General features: G+C 32.8%; 1 protein-coding gene across 1 annotated transcript in view; it reads left to right on the forward strand.

Annotated features, from left to right (window-relative positions):
- Nucleotides 1–19419, forward strand: part of LOC114342936 (synaptic vesicle membrane protein VAT-1 homolog) — an 85253-nt gene that overhangs the window by 57274 nt on the left and 8560 nt on the right. Inside the window, exons 3-4 of the mRNA XM_028293741.2 lie at nucleotides 3556–3766; nucleotides 7555–7800. Of these exons, the coding sequence (XP_028149542.2) occupies nucleotides 3556–3766; nucleotides 7555–7800 (457 nt within the window). The remainder of the gene's footprint in view (nucleotides 1–3555; nucleotides 3767–7554; nucleotides 7801–19419) is intronic.

Raw genomic sequence — 19419 nt, forward strand, 5'->3', positions numbered from 1 at the left:
AAAAATCGACCTGATTCGTAATTTATCTCCAGAGTCACCCATTCTCGAGAAAATTAATTTATTCCAACTCAAACGTCCTCATGGTATATCATAGTAGTGACGTTATCCATCTGGGCATGATGACGTAATCGATGATTTTTTAAAATTAGAATAGAAGGCTTGTGCCATCATTTAAAAGGTTATTCAATTCTGTATATAGTAATATAAATATTAGCATAATTATTTATGCAGGGTGTCAACATTTTTTTTTAATTACAAAAGAAGAATTTATGTAATTTATTTCATTCAAAATACATTTTACTGCTGTCAAAAAACATACAAAATGTTCATTTAACAATTAACTTTGACAAACTGTTTTTCGCTAAAATGGTTCTAACTGCCAAGAGGCAGGTGGGTGGCAGCTCGAACATTGAATTTAAGCGATAAACAATGTTTGTTTGCTAAGTAATTATTTATTTATGTTTTCTGACCGCAGTAGAATGTATTTTGAATTAAATAAGTTACATAAATTCTTCTTTTTGTATCAATTAATTTAATTAAAAAAAATTTGGGCACCCTGTATAAATAATTATACTAAATGTTTATCATTACTATATAGAGGATAGAATAACCTTTCAAATGAGCTAGAACACGACCCCTATTCTCATTTTAAAAAATCATCGATTATGTCATTACACCCAGAAGGGTGGCGTCACTAGCAAAGAATATATCGCTGGTACCTATGATTAATGTGATTCCTAATACATTTACAGTAAAAATAATAACTCTTTGATAAGTGTTGGTGATACAATTTTTTTTATATGCGTGTCCGCGAAGATTATAACTCCCAAAATATTATAACGAAAAGGTTTAGTTCATAATAGATGCCGACGAAAACAATTATTTCCCTTTCTGTTTCTGTTTCTGCCGACGAAAACAATTATTTCTGAGAACTTTTTAGTAATTATAATTTTCGTGGACCCACAAACAGAAATGATGTTTTTTGCTGATACTCTTCAAAAAATTAATTTTTTCGTTAACACTTTATTAGGGATTATAATTTTCACAATCATATAATCGAAAATAATATTTTTCGCGGCGTTCATTGAACGTTCTATTAGTCGAAGAAATGAAGCATTTTGGCTCGCAATTTTTTCGTCCAGCATGGATTTACTTGAAATTTTCGCAGAAGGTAGGGAATAGTCCAAGGATCATTTTCTATATCATGCCGCTGTACGCTAAAACCTTGGGGTGGTTGCCACCCCATCTCGGGGGCGGGAATTTTTTATTACATTTTAACTAGGTATGTAAATCGATGTAAAAAGTGATTATAAGAAAAAAATGTTTTTTACATTTTCTTCGTAAAACTAATATTTTTCGAATTATTCGTGCTTGAAAGTAACAGTTTTTCGATGAAAAAATCGACTTTTTTAGAGGGTTTTTTGAGAATACCTCGAAAAATATGCATTTAATCAAAAAAACTGTAGATATCAAAATTGTATCTTTTAGTAACACAAACCAAATTATTTTTCTGTAATATCGCTAAGACCAATTCAAACCGAGATACGGCATGTTAAAAGTTAGCTTTTTTCGTCAAATGCATAATTTGAAATATTCAAAGTAAAATAACGGAAAAACTTTGCATTTTTCGAGGAAAACTTAGATAATTTTTTTTTCAAGTATACAGCTAGGTCTTTCAAAAAAAAAATAATAAAAATTTCTAGTCTGAAAAGTAAGCGACTTGTGATCAAAAAAAGGTCGGTACCTGCTTTTCTCTATGAAAAAATCAGTGAAAACAACCCCCTAACTACCCTCCTGATTAAAAATTGGTCTTCACCTTTCTATAATTCCTTTTATATTTGTATTATCAATACACCCAAAAAGCTTGACCTATTTAAAAGGCCTAATTTTAGAAAAATTGGAGTTTAAAGAAAAATTTATTTTTTGGAATTTCCCATTTTTCACCTTTTACTTCAAAATATTTCCGAAAATACTGGAGATACGAAAAAAATGATAGATTACCAAATTGTAGCTTCTTTAATAACTAAAATTCCCTTGTGCGTAGATTTTCATTACAGTGAACAGTTCGCGAGATATAGCTGTTTAAACCTCTATTTACGAGCAAACACCCCCTTATTCGAGCCCTTTAAACCCATCCTAATTAAAAACTGAGGGATCTTAAGGAATTTAGTTTACACAGTCTTATAACTCTATAAAAATCCTACAAAGTCATTTTTGAAAAATGTTTTCACCGCCAAAAATCAAGGAGCTATGTATATAAAACGATTTTTTTTTCGAAAAATTCGGATAGTCCGCTTATGGATAATTTTCAATGTATGTATAATACCACAGAACCGGTTCGTATACTGGAAGATGACTAAAAAACTATCTGTTTTTGTATTTGTACATATTTGTAAATTCGTATTTTTGTGTAAATAAATGTTTTTGTAATTCTTTAATTCTACTTTTTTTTCTGTATAGACCTATTAAAATATCTACTTATAAAAACTGTAATGTTATTAAGGGTGGTTTTTAAGGGTTAAAATATTATGATATTATATCCTAAAGTATAAAACAATCATTATTTAACCAATCAAAACCAAATTTTACCTATATTAAAATATACAATGTTTTTATATAATTTTTGACAATAAGGGGTTGTTTACACTCCTAAAAATAATCAACGCCCTTAAGCATGATATAGAATATGAAGTACAGGGTGAAATATCCTAATCCCAAATTTTTATGTAAATATGTAGATGCAAGCCGAAATTATTCTTTTAGGATACGTAAATTTTTTATATATAGCTCCAACAAGGGTGGTTTTAAGGGTTGAAATATTATGATAGTATATCTTAAGGCATAAAACATTCATTGTGTAACTAATAAGAACCAAATGTTGACAATATTAAAGTTTAAAATGTTATTTTATAATTTTTTAAAACTAGGGGTAGTTTTCACCCTTACAAAACCAAAAGCGTACAACGGCTCAATATAGAAAATGAACTAGAGGGTGTAATGAGCCTAATCCCAAATTTTTGTACAAATCGATGCTGGACGAAAAAATTGCGAGGTTTTGCCATTTTTTCAGCTTCATTTTCTCGACTATATTCTTAACGGCATTTTTCGGAGTTATACTTTTCGTAGGCGGCGGCGATATACTCTCCTAGAAGAAGAGTTTGAATGGAACATATGGTCACGTTTATTTGTTCCTTGAAAATACTGTAGTCATTGTACAGGCCACATGCACCAACTCAGTTGGTGCACAAAATCCTATGCTGAAACGTTACAGGGCAGTACCCTTCTATAAGGTCTATATTCTTTATCACTAGTATGATATAATATATGGCAACAACTCATAATTTAGAAATAAAAATTGACCCGCTTCGGGATTTTTCCTCAAATTCGCCGGCTTACGAAATACCGAATTTATTCCAAACATTTGTACCATATCGGAAAATGATGACAATCTAAATATTGTTACATATGACTTCCTTCTTACATCTAATGTGGAATTATAATTTTATTATCACATAAGTACGATTAAAATCTTACTTATCGATATCTAATTTGTAGGTAGGGCAAAAGGTTATATGCTATGATTACCATGGAGGCATGTACAGAGATACCGTAAGACTGAACCCTAACAATTGCTTTGTATTACCAGATTTTATTGATACCAAACTTGGGGCAGCTATTTTCGTCAATTACTTGACAGCATATATTTCTTTGTTAAATTTAGGAAATCTAAGAGAGAACGAGTCTGTACTTGTTTTGTCGTGTACAGGTAAAGTTTGACCGATCAGTTGGAATGTAGTTTAATTAACATCTCTAATTTGTTTAACAGAATATCTTAATTTCATTTTCATTCATTTCTTAAGCGTTAAAAGTAGTGGTGGTAAGCTTTTGCATGAAACAGTGTATTCCATAATATTTCATTTGTTCAAATTTTTAATTCCAATATGTCCATTTGGAATTTATTTGCCTTCATGTGTATCATATACTTTTGAGATCTAATTTTACTTTGTACGCACGAAAGAAGTTATACTTATTTGTCACTATTTAAATAGATTTTAAAAATTTTACCTCCGTCTTTTCACAAGTTAACTTTATACGTTAACTCAGCGTTTCTCAACCTTTTACCCTTTGCGACCCAATCTTCCATAATTATTTTCACCGCGCCCCCCCTCGTTCAATAATTTTGACAAAAAACAGTAAAATCTTACTTTTTAGTATTGAGTGCTCTTTATGATTATAACTCCTATTCAGTGGTAATGTGTATTTTATTTTTTATTTTGTCAGAATTTTGTTTTGCTTTGATTTTAGTAAATTAGTTAATGATGTTGGTGTATTTTTTTATATGCTCACGCCCCCCCATTACTAAAAGCGCGCCCCCCTAGGGGGGCGCGCCCCACAGGTTGAGAAGCGCTGCGTTAACTGATAAACTGATAATTTTATATCATATAATACGTTAACAAAAAACTGAACCGCCAACTAAGTCAACTAAAATGTTGTGATAATCTCGGATAACAAATTCAGTTGAACCACTAACAGCGCTGGCGAAAACTATTTAATCCCCTCTACTCTATGAATATGAAACAACTATGTATCTATGTTGTTTTAAGACCGCCATATTATAATCGTCGCCTACATAAATTGTTGTGACATTCAAGCAGCACTTGTACCAACAGAAATGCGTGCCATTGATCATGCCCATAATGTCACATGTTTTTTTTTCAATTGGGATTTTATTTATGAGATTGAAATCCGAGTCACTTGACTGCATGGATAGAATTTGATAATGAAAGTTCTCCGTCTGTCTATGAATACACTAAGAATCGCTTTTTTCAAGACCTTTAACAAGACAGTACTAGCCATCTATGGTGGATTTGCCTGATTGACAGGCAAATTATTCTTCTTGAAGCGGTAGACTTTATAATTCTATTTAGAAGAAAGCTTAAGAGTAAACAGTAGCGATCAACAGGTAGCAACAAAATATAACTTCGGGAGATAGTATCATAAAAACAACAGTGGTAATCTTTAACATTATCTAAGATTAATATTTTGACAATATCATAGTCGCGCTAAATGGAAGTAATAAAAAACGATTTTATTATTAATAAATAGATATTTATAAAACTAAACCAAAATGGGTGAAAATTTTATGTTAAGATAGGTATTTACATGAAATATCTAATAATAAAACAATAATAAATAATCATTTTTTGTTGTGAAGCGAAACAAATTTCGATTTTCGCATAATTTTGGCACGGTTTTTAATGGACTTTTTCTTGAAAGGTTTCACTTTATTTTTCGTTTGATTTACTTTTTCCATTTTGTTAAACTATTGATAATATTTTTAGAATAAAAAATTCTCCTAAAACTTTATATACTCGCATGAGAATTCAAAATATTTTTACGTAAAATATACTTACCTACCTACATATAACTAAAACTCACAATTAACAACAATCTATTCTTTCAAAGAGGCCAACAACTTATACAACAACAAATATATAATAAATTAACTATCAGTAAACACTACTTTCCTATGAAACAACAATAACGAATTCTTAAATTAACACACTACTGCACTGAACAGATATCGATAAAGATGACAGAACAGATTAGAGAAAATCTGACGCAGGTTTGTCAAAATGACAGTGATAATTTCTCTGTGTTGCCTAATTAGTTATTTAGTTATAGTATGTTCGATTTCTTGTTAGAAATAAAAAATTTTAGTAGTTCCAAGAGTACACAAAATATAGGCGTGGGATAAAAAAGTTTATTTGAAGAAAGTTTATTTTTTTTTTCTTCTTAATGGCAGTACAGGCTCCTTTTTTCAATGTTTTATTTAGTTATAGAGTAATTTCCACGTACTAACTTATTTCTGAAATTGGGCTCTGTACCGCTATTCTTTATTATATTACGAATATGTGTGCCAAATATCTCGACAAAATATTCAAAATTAGAGCCGCAATCTTGGAACGCGTTTGTTGCTACCTGTTGATCGCTACTGTAGCCTCTTAAGCTAAAATATGTCTATATGATTTTGCATTCTTTCCCGTCTGACACGGTTAAGCCGGATCTATCTTAGGACGGAGCGTGTACGACACGAGCCGTGAAACAATACCCGTCCCGTTGTACTATAAACTAGCAAATGTCTTTCAAATCACACGTTTTTTCAACGTGCTCTGCAAGTCAACGTCCCTTGCACGTCCCGTCCTAAGATAAATCGGCCTTTAGGAATAAAACAGCCGCTAACATTTATTTTGGAATATAACCTAAAATAAAAATCATTTTGAATATTTTTGCTACGTGAGGTAGTTGGATCAATGCCCTGTAGTAGTAGAGTTCGAAACATGTTATGTTCCCAGAAGATTTGTAGGGCTTAAAACTATTGATAATAGCTCATTTGATTATATTTTGTGTGCTCATTTCATTAGATTCATCAAGCTCAGCCTTTGATTAATCTTCAATAAATATTGTCTTTGGTTCGCGTAAACTCACCGTTTGGAGTTTAAAGTGGTCCAATGCCGCTGTAGTGGTCTGTTGAGGTTAACTTTTTATGGCCCAAAATGGCGCTGTAGTCTGTGTACGTTGACTGCCAGCTATCTCGCCATCTTTAAAAGGGTCTTCCTAAAGGTCTGATGCCTGTTAGTCTTAAATCTTTTGCTATTCGGGCTAGTCTCCCACTATCTATTCGTATAACATACTGTTTTTATTCGCATTTTCTTAGTCCTTCTTTTAGATGTTCGTAATTAATATTGTTATATTTTGTTAGAGCTTTTTTATAGCTCCCCGTTATGCCTTAACTTTTGGCTGTATTGAATGCTTTACGTATACTATCCTGATTATCGTATACTATGCTACGATTTAAACGGTGTAACTGTAGTTTGTTTTTGTATAAACATCAGCCAGTCTGTTTCGGTATATCACAAAGTATGATAATGAGGTTTTGAACTTCCTCTGGCGGAGGGTTATCTTCGTATCGGGAAAGTAAGAAGAAGCTATTACAATACGCCTTTTAGCTCTTTCGATAGGAATTTCCACTTCCGTTGGTGAAAGATCTTTGGTGATGAACTTTGGAACGGAAATAAATTTAGTTAGTTTGAAATAAGCAGACATGCTCTTGGTATGGCATGCATTGGTGAATAGATCAATTTACACGAGTTCTTTAGGAGTCATATCATAAGTCATTAGTGTTGAGTTACTATGTGAAGTTGGCGTTATTATTTTTTTTGAGTACCGATTCCGATTGAAAATTCGAACCATCGACCATCCAATTTCTAGCTTGTAGACTCGACGGGATTAATAATAGGCTTTTTATCCTATCTGCTACTTCTTGACGTACTGTAGAGGTGTTGCCGATATAACAATATGATCTCTCTCTGTGTCGTAGTTAAAAGCATAGCGTCCAACACCGTGTTAAATTTTATATGCTCGCTTCTTCGACTTAACACTGCTTTTTTGTATTTGTGGTTAATCAATAAGAAATTCTAATACTACTAACAACTAATATCATACATATTTAAACAAGTCTGATTACATTCTGATGACAATTTATATTGTTAGGTGGTGTTGGATCCGCAGCAGTCCAGATAGCTAGGACCGTGGAAGGAGTACACATAGTTGGTACTGGATCACTGCTCAAAGAAGAACACGCCATAAAAAATGGCGTGGACACATTTTTATGTAACGATACGTTTTTGGAGAATGTTCAAGAGTACAAATTCGATGTAATACTTTCGAATGAAAGTGGGCCCACTTTTACTTTCTTACAAAGTCTTTTGAGACCGCTGGGAAGGATTATTTTAATAGGTAGAACTTTATAAAATATTTTTTTTAGATAAGTTTTCCATTTTATTTGGTTTTTCTGTTTGTTTTCACGATTTAAAATTAAATTACGCATGTGATGGTTTTGGTGATTATGAAAAATTAAAGCCAGATTTTTTAAATATCTTTTAAAACGTTGATTAAACAACAGGTTAGGTTGTCAAGAAGTATTAGGCCAGGATCCCGCGTACCAAAATAAAGTTTATTAATATCAAGCTGAAAATTTGTTAGTAGCTTAAGGGTGTTTAGTTGGACAAACTTTGATGTACGGGAACACTGGAACAGGGGAAGTTTTAATTGTGGAACAGGTTACAGGTTTCGAACGTCAGACTACGAAAACGTCCCATGTATTTTGTCGGAAAGAACTTCCAATTGATTTGGTACCCTTTTATTAAACTCTCATTCAAAAATCGGACTGCTATTTACCACCAACATAATTCCTGTCATTTGACATGTTCTACGTGACGGACTTATTAAAATGTCCAAAATATCTGTCGGATAAACATTTTTTCATATATTATCTATAGTTTGCTATTGAATAAACTTAAAACAACCTGCTAGTTTTCACAATGATAAACTTGTCGGGATGACACGTTCCACGATTAAAACTTCCCCTGTTGCAGTGTTCCCTTACATCAACTAGACTATTTAGACACCGTAAAGGTACGATTCCGATATCGACGGCAGACGGCAACTGCAAGCGGCAGTTAAAGTTCATAACGACGTCATTACTTTGCACTATTAGTTTGTATATTTATTAGCAACCAGGGCCTATTTTACCACTAGGCCCGTGAGGCACCTGCATCGGGCCCGCATTTTAATGGGGCCCGGAAAAAATAACCAAAAAAATTTTTATAGCAATAACGAAATAAATTTTCAAAATTCTTTCATTTTACGAACTGGAAATGATAAATGATGACTTCACTGTTGATTTTCAAGCGACTTCTCCTGTCATAAGTACATCTCCGTCATCTCCTATAGAAAACGACAATGCCAATAACTCTTTTCCTAGTGATATAGGGGATTGGCCAAAACATTTAAATCTGGAATTTCAACAATATCGTACACAACTGGATAATGATAAAACCAGACATTTGCAAAATGCAGTTTTCTATAACATGAAAGCTAATGGGGAAAAATTCTTCGCGAGTGGTTAGTGTACAGTTCTAAATGTAGCCGTATTTATTGTTACGTGTGTAAACTGATTTCCACGAAAATTATTGTTTTCCTTACTCTGAGTGGGTATAATGGAACATTGGAGAAACGTTCTTCAACCAATAATAGGAACCATTAAATTTTTGTCCAAGAACGGTCTATCCTTCTACGGTTCAACCGCCAAATTATTTACAAAAGGAAATGACATATATACAGTGTGTCGCATTTAAGATGAAGATAACCGAAGCTAGGACAAATAATCCCCGGACAAAAAATAATCCCGGACAAAAAATCCCCAAAAATTATCCCTGGACAAAAATCCCCAGACAAAAAATTCCACAAAAAATCCCCACAAAAAATCCCGGACAAAAAATCCCCACAAAAAATCCCGGACAAGTAATCCCCACAAATTTTTTTGGACAAAGTATTCCCACAAAAAATCCCGGACAACAAATCTCCATGAAATATTTGCTGCCGAATAGTTCTCTAAAAGTTTTCCCGTCAATGCAATCGACGCAAATGTTTTTCAGTCTTAGTGCAAGAGAGTTATAACAATCGACATGAAACTGCTTTTCGGCACGAAAATAATAATTAGTGATTAAAATTAAGCATGAATTGTAATTTCGATTACCAAATTTCGAATTCCAATGTTGAGTTTTGTTAAAAATCGTAGAAGATATGGGGAATGGGATAAGGGAATCATGTTATAATTTTTCGCCTAAATCTTTTGCCCGCTCCGATAATCTTGACTGTAATGCCTGTTGCTTTTTGTAACGTCAAAAATATTTAGTCATCATCATCATCAATAGCGTTATAACCCGTCGAGAGTCTTTGCCTTGTTTACTATTGCCTTTCATATTTGTCGGTCCTGTGCCACTATGTTCCATTGCCATATTCCCATTTTCTCCAGATCTTCTCTGGCTGCATCTTTCTACCTTTTTCTAGGCCTTTCCCCGATCTGGCCTCTCCCCGAACAGCTGCTATGTCTGGTTTGACTTTGGATAAATTTTTAAAGTTTTTTTTATGGATGCACACTGATCCTTAATTACGTTTTTTACAAACCGGATATCGAATAGTAATGCCCATAAATTTGTTCCCAAAAGCACCAAAAAAGTCAAAATAATCGAAAATCTTTGCATAACTTTCCTCTCGATGCATGGTTCTGACATTGGAATTGAACTTACTGGAAATTTCAATTGTTTTGATACATACAAAATCCTATACTGATATTAATTTTGCTCTCTAATGTTGTTTGCAATCTACAACAAGGAAAAACAATATGCTCCCTCATGAGCCACGGGACACCAGGTTTATCACGGCAGTTAATGCATCTGTCAAAACGTACGATGATGTGAGATTTTAAAAGACAATGATGGTATGATATTACGTGGTTCAAACTTGATTTAACACAAAACTTCTAAAAAACTATTCGGCAGCAAATATTTCTTGTGATTTTGTGTCCGGGATTTTTTATGGGGATATTTTGTCCAAAAACATTTGTGGGAAATTTATACGGAATTTTTTGTGGGGATCTTTTGTCCGGGGATTATTTGTGGGGATTTTTTGTAGGGATTTTTTATCTGGGGAGTTTTTGTCCAGGGATAATTTGTGGAGATTTTTGTCCGGAATTATTTGTCCGGGGATTATTTGTCAGGACCCCAGACAGCCCTATATTTTGGCTATCAAATAAATACAGATTTCAAGTTTTGCACAGTCATACAGGTTGCACGTTCACATTCATTTTTTAAGGTACTCAGCTGAAATTTATATTTTAAACGCAGCCTACTGCGACTCCACAAACAGGGTAAATTTTCGATATTATGCTTCGTAGAGATATTGGAAAAACTTATTTGAAAAAGATATTCCAAATATTCTATCCTCACATACCAAATTTCATAATTTCCTAACAAAATTCGTATTTTTAGTTTTTTTGATTATTTGTAGTCAGGATCCTAAAACTTAAAATTGGCTGGGCCGAGGTGCTTCTCGAGACAAGCGAATTTTAGGATCCTGACTACAAATACTGAAAAAACTAAAAGTGCGAATTTTGTCATGCAATTTGCTATGAGGGGTTTACCCTGTTTGTGGATTCGCAGTAGGCCGCGATTAAAATTTAAATCAGTTGAGTATGTTAAAGAATGTGAACCTTCAACCTATATATGACTGTGAAAACTTCAAATCTATATTTATTTTGATAGCCGAAATATAGAACTGTCTTCATCTTAAATGCGACACAGTGTATTTTTAAATATAAATTTAATTTATTGTTAATAACAATTTAAATTTCTGGTGCCACTATATTTCTATTAAAGAATTAATTCATTTAAAAAAATTATTATTATTATTAAATCATATTTAGGGGCCCGAAAATTGAGTAGTGCCTAGGGTCTGATTTGAAGTAAAATAGGCTCTGTTAGCAACTGCTGTTCTGCAGAACGTCAGTTGCTAATAAATATATAAATTAATAGTGCAAAGTAAATACGTATGTCTTGGTAACAACTTTAACTGCCGTTTGCAGTTGCCTTCGATGTCGGAATCGTACCTTAAAGGTACGATTCCGACATCGACGGCAACTGCAGGCGGCAGTTAGAGTTGTCACCATGACGACGTCATTATTTTGCACTATTAATTTGTATAATTGTTAGCAACTGCTCTGGGAGAACGTCAGTTACTTATAAATATACAAATTAATAGTGCAAAATAATGAAGTCGTCATGGTGACAATTCTAACTGCCGTATGAATTTGGTACGCGGGATCCAGGCCTATATTGGCTTTTTGGCCGGTGTTTTTAGGGACGGCAACGATGTATCAATAAATTAAAGATATCGATATTCATCTTTTGTATATCGGCACATACAGAGTGATGTATGGAAACACTCAATTATCTCGAAAACGGCTTGCACGACTTTTATAGATTTTGGTAGGTAGGGGTTTTCTAATGCGTTCGATATTATAGTGCTAATTTCATTGTTGTCAGATCTTCTGTTTTTCTGCAAATCCAATGAACTTTCTTATTTCAAATGGAACACCCTATATATTTTTTTCGTTTTGAAGTCCTTAAGAAATGTTGATTATTTTTCATGTTATATTCCCTATACCTAAATGCCATAATTTCGGAGTTATTGCTACATTTATTTTTAAAAATTGTTTTTTTAAATTTAAACAAATTATAAAAATCAATTTTCTCGGCCCAGGTGGATATTATTTTAGGTTCTTTGGATCATTGGGAACAAAAAAGGTATTTTGTAATTTTTCTCTAAAGTTAATCGTTTTCGAGTAATAAACAATTTAAAACTGAAAAAAATCGAATAATGACGATTTTTCAGGTTCTAAAACACAAGTAAAAAATATAATTTTTGAAATTATAAAGTACCTAAATTCAAGCTCAACTCTTCTTCTGATAGCTTGCCATAAGATTTTTTGTCTCTTTTTATTCTAAAACATTGATTTTTAATTTTTAATGAAGTGCGTATGAGAGGACGGGCGATCGGGCTGCATTAACATTTAAAATAACAATGTTTTAAAATGAAACAACCTTAAATTACTTATCGGTATCTGATAAAATAAGGATTGATGTTGAATTTGGTACTTCGCAGTTTCAAAAATAAGATTGTTTATTTGTGCTCTTGAACCTTGAATATCGTCGTTATTCGATTTTTTTCAGTTTTAAATTGTTTATAACTCAGAAACGATTAATTTTAGAGGAAAATTATAAAATATCTTTTTTGTTCCCCATGATTCAAACAACCTAAAATAGTATTTACCCGGGTCAAAAAAATTGATTTTTATAATTTGTTTAAATTTTTTTTTAAATAAATGTAGCAATATGTAACTCCGAAATTATGGTAATTAGGTATAGGGAATATAACATGAAAAATTATCAGTATTTCTTAGGGACTTCAAAACACAAAAAATATACAGGGTGTTCCATTTGAAATAAGAAAGTTCGTTAGATTTCCAGAAAAACGGAAAATATGACAACAATGTAATTAGCACTATAATATCGGCCGCATTAGAAAACCCATACCTACCAAAATCTATAAAAATCGTGTAAGCCGTTTTTGAGATAATTGAGTGTTTCCATACATAAAACTCACTCTGTATATCGATTTGTGGGATTCAATGTATCAAGATAAACATAAATATTATATTGGCAAGTATACAGGGTGTTTGGTAAAGAATGGGCCATAGCTTAAAATAGGTCGATTTAAGCCAACTTACCTTAACATGAAAGTTGATAATAATCGAAATACAGGGTGTCAAAATTAAACTTTTATTTTATTTATTCTTGAATATTTCCTGACAGGCATGGGATAACAACACGAAATTTGGTAAGCGGGGGTATTTTGCGACGAAAAATCTAAATTTGCCACCAAAAATGATGTATTACCCAGAGGGCGCCACATACGCCTTTCAGCGCTAATTTAATATGTTTAATTTTTTTTATTACCCACTCTACATACTTTTTGAATCAAAACTTTTATTTTCTTAATATTTTTATTTAAAAAAGGTATACTACATTCATCTCGCTAAACTTAACCGTTTTCGAGATAAACGCATTTTAAATCTGCGAGGCAACATAATTTTTTGTATAATATAATTGTACATAGTTACACCCGAAAAATAACTTAACCCGAAAACCATAAAAAATTCCAAAATGTATCTCAAATTTCTTCAAATGGAATTTGCGATGCAACGACATAAATATGAGAACTGGCACAATTATTATGGTTTTAAGTAATTTTTCTGGTATAACTACAATGATATTATACAAAAAATTATGTTGTATCGCAGACTTAAAATGCGTTTATCTCGAAAACCGTTGAGTTTAGCGAGATGAATGTAGTGTATCTTTTTCAAGTAAAAATATTAAGAGAATGAAAGTTTTGATTCAAAGGGTACGTAGAGTGGGGGATAAAAAAAATTGAACGTATTGTTGCGTTTTAAAATGTCTGGTGGGGTCAGAGATAAAATTAACGAAGTGGGGCTAAAGAAGAAAAAGCAGACACTCAAACCTTCTTTTGCGAACGACAGCTGAGTGGTTCGGTGGCAGGTCGTGGAATCCTTTTAAGGAATGGGAGGGATTTAGAAGAAACTAACTACCATTATCAAATAAACAAAGGATACTTACACTGACTAGAGGACCTTTCTACTATTTAAACAAAATTGGACGCCGTTTGAAAAATCCTCTGATTCATTACTGGGTTCTTACTGGACATATACCTGTACTTACGGATACCAAATTGGGTGACATTCCTCTTTTGGGTCTAATTGGGCAACTTTTAACTTCATCCTTGGCTTCTATGCCATTTTCTCTTTTCTCCTTTACTAAAACTCAATTTCAGTTGTATTAGAAATCTGGTAAATAATTTTCCAAAGGATTACAGAAATAAAAATAGGTACATTGTTAAAATGTTTATTAAAACTTCATTTTGATTATTTAGAGAAACATACTCTCAAAGAAATACCGACTTTACAACAGGAATGACAAATAAAAAACTACCTTTATATGACTTTTACCAATACAAAAACTTCATGGAGCAGTGTATTTCAAAACAAAATTGACCTACATATTTCAAAGTCATGTAGCTGTCAAATGTCATTCCAAATTATTTAATTTACATACTATTAGGGCTTTATTTTTGAACAAAAATGCTTAGATAGCTAGAATAACAAAACAGAACAAAGGATATTTAGATATTTAACATTTTACAATCATTCTGTTTTCAACATTTTACCATATTGAAAGCAATCTCTATAAAAATATTTAAAAAAAATTTACCAACTGCAATTCTCAATATTTACTTGGAATTTAATCACTTTTAGAAACAAAAATATACCGTATCTCTTAAAAAAAACATCTCCTTGTCACACCACACTAAACTAAAACTTTTCATTTAACACGTGGTTGGGCTTCTTATGACGAAAACAGGGGGACCTTAGACAGTGGGAACAGGACAAAAGCGGGAACGAAACCAGACATCTCATCGAGAACTTCAAATAGAGGATAACATTGGACTAAACTAAAAAAAAACAGAAACTTTCACACCAGCCGGCTACAACTGCGTATGTACTGCGTCACGCAATTCATTTGTACTGCGTATCTGCTTTTCACCTTGAAAACCCAAAATTATGGAGTGAAATTTTTCATGGATATTCTTCAATAGTCACGGAACAAATTGTAAACCATTCAATTGACTTCAGATAGCGATAATAGCCAACTTATGCCGGTAAGGTGTTGCTTCTGGAGTTCCACGTGAAACCATTGTGTACGGTTCAAATATCCATTTCGAACTAACTCTCCTCCGCGCGGTACCTAACCTTCACCGAAAATTCTTAACTTGTTCTAACCGCGGACTTGCAAGCCAAATTCGTCCTTAACGTCCAATCAAACACAAGTAGGTACCCAAGGGCATCGAGTGTTTATTGTTGAAAATTTCTATCTCATAGTTACTTTAGCTACTTTTAAATAAATTTTAAATTTAAAATTATTCGTTGTAGCAATGGAATGTTTGGATTATTGTGAAATAATTCGTAATATTTCTAACAGGGCGGGCTTTAAAATATTTTATTGAATGGTATCACCAACACAAAATACAAGGAATAATTGATCATAAGGCGGGTTTAAAACAAAACATTTTAGCAGAATTTTGTAATGCTACAGTATTAAACGGGAGCTGAAATACGTATGTGGCGCCCTCTGGGTAATACATAATTTTTGGTGGCAAATTTAGATTTTTCGTCGCAAAATACCCCCTCTTACCAAATTTCGTGTTGTTATCCCATGCCTGTCAGGAAATATTCAAGAATAAATAAAATAAAAGTTTAATTTTGACACCCTGTATTTCGATTATTATCAACTTTCATACTAAGGTAAGTTGGCTTAAATCGACCTATTTTAAGCTCAGGAATCTAAGGTTAAGCTATGGCCCATTCTTTACCAAACACCCTGTATAATATAGTACAGAGTAAAATAGATAAAAAAAAACAAGTAAATGTTTGGTTGCCTTTTAATAAGTTTGAAAAAGAACAATATCGCTGCAATTTTTGCTCAAAGTTTGTAAAGCAAAATAATTTGTTCGTCTACTTAAAACAAAAAAAATTGGGACTATTGAGCAAACCATGATTTGCAAAAAAAATCAAAAACAAAAAGGCTGTAAAACGTTTTGTAGCTTATCAATATTATCGCTGTAAAGCAGATTCTTATTTTTCAAGTATGCTTGAAATAATTAAAATTGTGTAAACATACATTCAAAAAATACAGAGTTCTGCGACTAACGCTTATTAATCCTAAAATGTAGATACAGTAAGATACAGAATCACATTGGTTTAGCTGCCTTTAACTTCCTTTGCATTGCTGGGGGTTATTTAAATACAAAAGTTTGAAATAACGCATATTAGATGATTCTGGCGGTTGTTGAGTATGTATTGACGGTTGTACATAAGTAATAGGTTCTGAATACTGTACTTCGAAAAGAAGTTGTATTCGTAATCAGAAATTGCAAAAGTCCATTTTTGAATTCGAATTTTCGAATTTATTTCCGCTATTTTGTTTTACAGAAAAATAATCTCAGATTTGTAATCAGCGACCTAAAATTACCAAATTTGGAAAAAAGTATTGTGTTTTGATTGATATTTTTAATTTCTTTCCGACTATTGGATGCGTCATTTTGTTTAAAAAAAATAATGTCAGATTATTTTTATTATACAGTCGAACCCGCTTAATAGAATACCTGTTATAGGAATATCCCTCTTTAAGGAATAGAAATTTGAGGTCCCGAAACCTTTCTACTAGCCACCAATGATCGGTTATTAGAATATCTCGGTTATTAGAACACGTTTGCTTGGCACGAAGGCTATTCCAATAAGCGGGTTCGACTGTATAGGTACTCACGGACAAAAATATTGCATATGCATGTGGAATGTAATTTTTTGTGCAGTTATTCTTAGCCCCCCTGTGTCATAGGAATAGGATTTCTTTCTCGAATGCGATGTTTTAGAGTATCACATAAATACTTTAATCTGATTTAAATCTGAACTGGGATATATACTGGCCAGTATAGTTTTTAAATTGAATCTCATCAATGTAAGTATTCACTATTCTATCGACATGAAGACGTGCATTAGTACCAATATGTCATATCCAATATGGCTTTCAAATGGCAAAACACGATCTTCTAAAATGTTTTCAATGTACATATCATCATACATCAATGTACAGTTACGGTCACTAAATAGTTTACACCTTAATTTTTATATTGTAATACTGTAAAATTGCAGTGTCGTACGGATTTGATAAATGTCAAAGTCAAAAAATTTTAAAGTTGCCAGAAATTTCGCGAGTGTTGAAAAATAAAATAAAACGATATCAAATTCCTCCAAAATAGTTAGAATGCATTTAAATGATGCGCAAAAAGCAACAGCAATTGCCAAACACGAAGAAGGTTTGGTCTAGGGTTACCGATGAAAAAGTATTTCAGTCATATAGCAATGGCCGAGTAAGAGTTTATAAGATGGGAAGCAATTGAGCAGGCATGTGAAGAGTTTGGTGACTATAATATGAGGGAATTGGTGTTATCTATCTATGAACAGAAGACTGCAAAGTTGTATTGCAATAATGGGGCTTCCAACAAAAATTAATTATTGTTTATTATTTATCATCGTTTGTCATTATTTAACCCACATATTACTGAAACTATTTTTTTTTTGATTTTTATCTTTACTTAAATGAAATATAATGAAAAGTGTCTTACTTAACTACAAAAAATACTAAAATAATAATTTTTGCATTAGCTGTTAAAATATGGCATGTTCTTTTAAAAGGACAGCAGTAAGAAGCAGTATATATTAGAAAGTAAAACTTTATTAATACAAAAATAATTACAAAGTATGGAAATCCTTAAAACATTGTTTAGGGTGTAATGGTATTTTACATTTTTCGCACAAAAACTGAACCTTTTTCTTGCAAAGTCCGCAACGAGATTGTTTTTCTTGATAAACAATTAAATGGTTCATACCATCATATCTTGAATGTAAGACTGTGTTGGGATTCCGTCTTGTTGGGCCGCGTTTGGCATCTTTTTTGTAGGTTTCCAAAAGGTTGCAAGCTATTTGCCTTCTAAATTCAAGCTGATCAAGGGTTCCTCCGTCTTTTCGGTCCAATTGCCACGCGTTTTGAATAGCCATGTCAATTCCATGTACTATTAGCGGAAAGTACCATTTTTTCCCTCTTATAGAGATCCGGTAAAGACTAATGTTTTGGTCACAGCGGTCTACGCCACCCATAAAAGAATTGTATTGCTTTATCATATTTGGTTGAGAAACAAAAATGTGTCTCTTCTCCTTATGGGAAAACCGTTTGACTAAGTGATGTGGTTTTACTGAACAAAAGTTAGATGCAATTGTAACGACACTATTGTCGTGCCAGCGACAAACGACAATTCCTGTGTTTTTATCTAATCTGTAATCGTAAGTTCCCCTTTCCTTTTTTTTCATAGCTGTTGGAGCGAATAGTCCCTTATTGTACCTGTACCGAAAAGACCTCTAGTTTTTAATTCATTTAGTAGATGCATGGATGAGAAGAAGTTATCAAAAAAAAGGTGGAATCTCGTTTTTGTCCAGCGTGATTGAAGCACATCTGCATAAGACAAAACAACCGACGAACCAAGACCCAAGTTTTTGTATGAGGCTGGTATTTGCACTGAGTTGCCTTGATATGGTGTAAACCATACAATATAACCTAGACGAAGAGTACCCATCCAAAGCTTATAACCCCAAAGAATGGGTTTGTTTCGTATAAATTGTTTAGTAGGGTGCTTTCCAAAATATGGTACCATAGCTTCATCTAGGCTATGTTCTTGTTCGAAAGGAGCGTGATTTAAAAAGTTTTTATTCAATGCATCATATAATGGCCGTATTTTAGCAAACTTGTCTGTTTTGTCCAAACTATTATTATCACACACATGAAGAATTTTCATTATATGGGAAAATCTATCTCTCGATAGAGCTCCAGCGACTTTTTCATTGTGACTGTCATCACGATTTTCCCAATACAGATATCTTTTTGGTAACACCACGTAGCCACTCAAAATAAGCACACCCACAAAACACCTAATTTCATTATCTGTAACATCACTAGTCAAGTTTTTTTGTGCCGCGTATGTATTTGTGTATGTTGTCATCATATTGAATAGGTTGTCGTCAAAAAATAGCCTGAAGAGTTGTAATGGCGTGCGATTCTGTTTAGGTCCGATTTCTGGTCTCCAGTAAACATCTTTAGGATGCTGGTACAGATCACCTATAAGCCATTGTGCAGATCCTAGTTTTTCGAGAATAATCGATGATTTGTTTCTTCTTTGCGTAGTGTGGCAAGAGGTACGTCGTCGTCGTCGGAATCCGTCTCTTCTGCACTATGATTTTGATTGTCGAAAACAACCTCCACGTCATTT

This window comes from Diabrotica virgifera, chromosome 7, assembly GCF_917563875.1.
Source record: "Diabrotica virgifera virgifera chromosome 7, PGI_DIABVI_V3a".
NCBI classification, from domain to species: Eukaryota; Metazoa; Arthropoda; class Insecta; order Coleoptera; family Chrysomelidae; genus Diabrotica; species Diabrotica virgifera.